The sequence below is a fragment of the Maylandia zebra genome, linkage group LG11, assembly GCF_041146795.1.
Source record: "Maylandia zebra isolate NMK-2024a linkage group LG11, Mzebra_GT3a, whole genome shotgun sequence".
In the NCBI taxonomy this organism is placed as follows: Eukaryota; Metazoa; Chordata; class Actinopteri; order Cichliformes; family Cichlidae; genus Maylandia; species Maylandia zebra.
Window position 1 is genome coordinate 19,875,214 of NC_135177.1, and position 3,484 is coordinate 19,878,697.

A 3,484-nucleotide genomic window follows, 5' to 3' on the forward strand; every position below is an offset into this window, starting at 1 on the left:
TCTTAAGAAAACATTTAAAGAGGTCGCCAACAGTGCTGACCTCATTTCAGGATCAGATAAGTGTCCTCTGCCCAAGGACCTCACCTACAAGCACGCCATTATATAGCTGTGTTATGTTACATATATACCAGATCTTAGAAGTCACTAAATCCTAAAATCAGTTCTAAAACAAGCTATTTGTCATATTCGGTGACCTTTGTTTCATCATTTTAGGTTTTTAAAGTAATAATTACCTGTGATCTGAGAAAGTGGGGCGGAAAATAAAACACATTATTTCCTTCTTAAATACGCGCAAGTCCAAAGCAGATATTGACACAAAATCAAGTAACACACAAAAATTTATTTATAAAGCACATTTAAAACCAAAGTGCTTTACAGTGAAAAGAAAGCGAAAAAAAAGAAAGACTTCCTCTCGAAACGTTCACACTAACTGCACAAAATAACAAAAAGCGCCCCTCCATCTGCGGCCCTAAAGATCAACAGTTACTGAATACGTGATGAAAGTACAAACACCTTAAAAGTAAATAAATCTGCTCAGTTGCTTTATTTTACTGACGAGTGTCTGTGTCATTTTTCATAAACAGCAGAAAACAGCTGCAAAGGCAGCTGATTTTTTACAAGATTTTAGGATCGCGCAGAACAATAAAAAGTTCTTTACACACAATATATCCAAATACCTTGTTCTTACTTTATGTTTCTTTATACACTATATATCTTTAAATTGCTATCAATAATCACTTATTATAATTATATTTACACATATAAATTATTTGTTCCCATTAAAACTATTACATCTTACAGACTGCATTGCATGCTTCACTTATTTTCTACTTTGTAGCAAACATAAAATAACCCTTGCTTCTCGGATTCTTTTGTGCATGTTGTATCGGGGTAGTAATACATTTACACAGGATACAGAGCAAAACACACAGAGAACTGTTTATTTAAAAGTATAACTATGTGCTGATTCACAAACACCATAAAAAACATATAATGCTAAAATGCATTAAACAGCAAGCAGTTAAATCAGTGTTTACAAATGGCTAAAAATACAAATACTGAGATTTTTTGAAAGTTTAAATTTCAGGAAAGTTTGAGGAATTCTGTCAGCTCGTCTGCTCAAGGATCCGGGGAGCAAAAATCTCTGTGTTATCGTAAAAGTCAGAGACGTAAAATCAAACTAGGAGTTGATGACAAGCACTGGAGTCCAGCGGCACCGAGCTCACACCTGTATTATGTTTCTCCACGAATATTCTTGTTAAAAAATTATTAATGTTCAGAATTATGGTTTGCATCTCATTAAAAAAACAACTACTGTACGTTTACCTTTTTGCAAAAATCAAAGACAGCTTACAAACACATTTTTTTCTTTTTTTACTGAATACAGATGTGGCCGCTGCTTTCATATGATCCAGAAGTAAACAGGGGTTGCAACTTGTGACTATTCAAAAAGAAAAATAATACATACAAGTTATACTTGAGCAGCAGTGCATGACAAATACAGGCTTTCACAGTCGTTGTTTGTTGCATGCTGAGGAGCATATGACACTGACAGGAAAGTTAAATGTAGGTCGTTCGCGGGTTTCCATCTGTCACTAAAATTCAGTCTCCCTGTTTCAGCAGTACGGTGGGCTGCAGAGAAAAATGATGAAGATTATTATTATTATTATTATTATTATTTATAAAATATCTTGTTTTTGCTACAACTATCTTGGAGTATGTAAAAAAAAAAAGACATACCAAAGTGTTGAAATGTTCTCTGCACACAGCTTTGCTCAACCAGTAGATCAAGAATATGGCAATCAAATTTTCAACAACCAGCAGGGTCATTATCAGCACGCTGATTCCTTGAGCCACCTGTAAAGCAAATCAAAAGCAGGTCGAAGTAGTTCAACTTAACTTGGAATTAAAAAGAAAAAGCAAACCAAACAAAACGAGAGTGACTGTAAGCCGCAGCTTACCTTGGCATTGGTAGGATGATAAGGAAAGAAGACCAAGGCGAGAGAAAATGCGGCAACTGACCAGAAGAAGCTGATAATGTTCAGAGAGAACGACAACTTTGTCTGAAAGATTAAAAAACACATTTCATTAGAAGCATCAACCGCACCAGTGCTACCAATGTGGGTTTAGCGTGTTCCCCATTTAGGACAACAGTCTGAGTTCGAAAGAAGAACTTTTTAAAGAAGCTCTCCGTTCAGGTTCAAGTGAATGTTACATATCTATAACTCAACGCATCTGTGTAAAACCATAAAAACTGTTTCCTGACATAATGAAGTAATGATAATTAATACATGCATAATAATATATTTTTTCCCCTGATCAAGGCAATAGTCACTGTTATGTCATAATTTTTATGCCAAATTGTATGTAATCAGCAGAAATTTTTTTTTCTATGAAAAGTAATTTCACATGAAAACAAAACCTTAATTTTAAATCAAATTACTCACCACATGCATGTTTGGAAATTTTCCTGCAGCAAAGGACAGCATACCACAGACCACAAACTGCAATAATAATACACATAAATTGTTGAAAGCATGAAAAAAATTCTTTCCAAATAACAAAAAGTTTTAGCAATTTGCTTAAATCCCCCCAAAACAAAGCATTTTTGTTTGTTTTTACCAGAATACTCGGTAGAGTGTAGAGGAGCACGCTTGGACTGTTTTTTTGAACCAGTCCAAGTGTGAAAAGAAACACACCAGCGATGGCTTGAGCTGCCTGATAAAAAAGAGAAATCATACTAATAAGCAGAAAATAGTGTGCATAATGTATAAACAAGCAGGGAATTATTTGGATAAAATGCAAATTATTTCTTTACACTTATTTAATGCACGGCCGCCTGCCTTTCCATCCGCTTAGAAGGAAGTTTAAACTTACTCCCATAGGTGTAGGTTTCCCCTTAATAACAAAGAGCTTGTAGGAGTCTCTGAAGACACAGTGGAATTTCTCTGGCATCAGCTGACCATCTCGGAGATCCCTGAGACTTCCAATTGGAATGGTGATGATCATTGATTCATCACATACGAATGTCTTCCTCATTCTCCTGTGAACGAGATGAAAACTCTTTTAAGCACCTTGTAGCAGTTGCTGAGGTGATCTCTGCAAAACACGCAATACCTTTTTTCTTCTTCTCCTCTGAAGTTGATTCAGACTTGAATTTCTCTTCTTTGGCTCTTCTTTGAGTTTGACAAGGAAATGACCTGACGCATCAGTTGTCTTTGTTTCTGAAATCCCCCCCCCCCCACGCCACAAACACACATGCACACCTCCCATCCCCCTTCTTTCACACCCACAATAGGCTTGCATGCAAACTTCGGCCAAGATTTAAAGCTGACCTAACGTAAAATCTAATATTTCAATGAACATTGTTTTTAAAAAATCCTTCACAAATCATGTTTAGGAATAAGAATAAAACACTTGATAGAACATATGTTAGTGGGGCACGGAAACTTGAGGAAATTATTATGGCAGATTTTTTTTTTTC

At 35.7% G+C, this 3,484-nt stretch overlaps 1 protein-coding gene across 1 annotated transcript; it reads right to left on the reverse strand.

Annotated features, from left to right (window-relative positions):
* Positions 1–325: 325 nt before the first annotated feature.
* LOC143420947 (uncharacterized) lies at positions 326–3,212 on the reverse strand. Its single transcript, XM_076889590.1, has 7 exons — positions 3,118–3,212; positions 2,878–3,043; positions 2,623–2,718; positions 2,448–2,504; positions 1,962–2,063; positions 1,741–1,857; positions 326–1,632 (listed from the first exon to the last, which is right to left on the reverse strand). The coding sequence occupies exons 2-7, from the start codon at positions 3,037–3,039 to the stop codon at positions 1,603–1,605; spliced, it is 564 nt and encodes a 187-aa protein (XP_076745705.1). The 5' UTR covers positions 3,040–3,043; positions 3,118–3,212; the 3' UTR covers positions 326–1,602.
* Between the last annotated feature and the right edge of the window lie 272 nt (positions 3,213–3,484).

What these genes read in the sequence shown, in the direction of transcription:
- LOC143420947 (XM_076889590.1), bottom strand. Translation starts at nt 3,039, where the DNA reads ATGAGGAAGACATTCGTATGTGATGAATCAATGATCATCACCATTCCA. An exon ending in GGAAACCTACACCTATGGGA is followed by an intron (nt 2,719 to 2,877) that starts GTAAGTTTAAAC and finishes CTTTTTTATCAG; the next exon opens with GCAGCTCAAGCCATCGCTGG. An exon ending in ATCATCCTACCAATGCCAAG is followed by an intron (nt 1,858 to 1,961) that starts GTAAGCTGCGGC and finishes TTTGCTTTACAG; the next exon opens with GTGGCTCAAGGAATCAGCGT.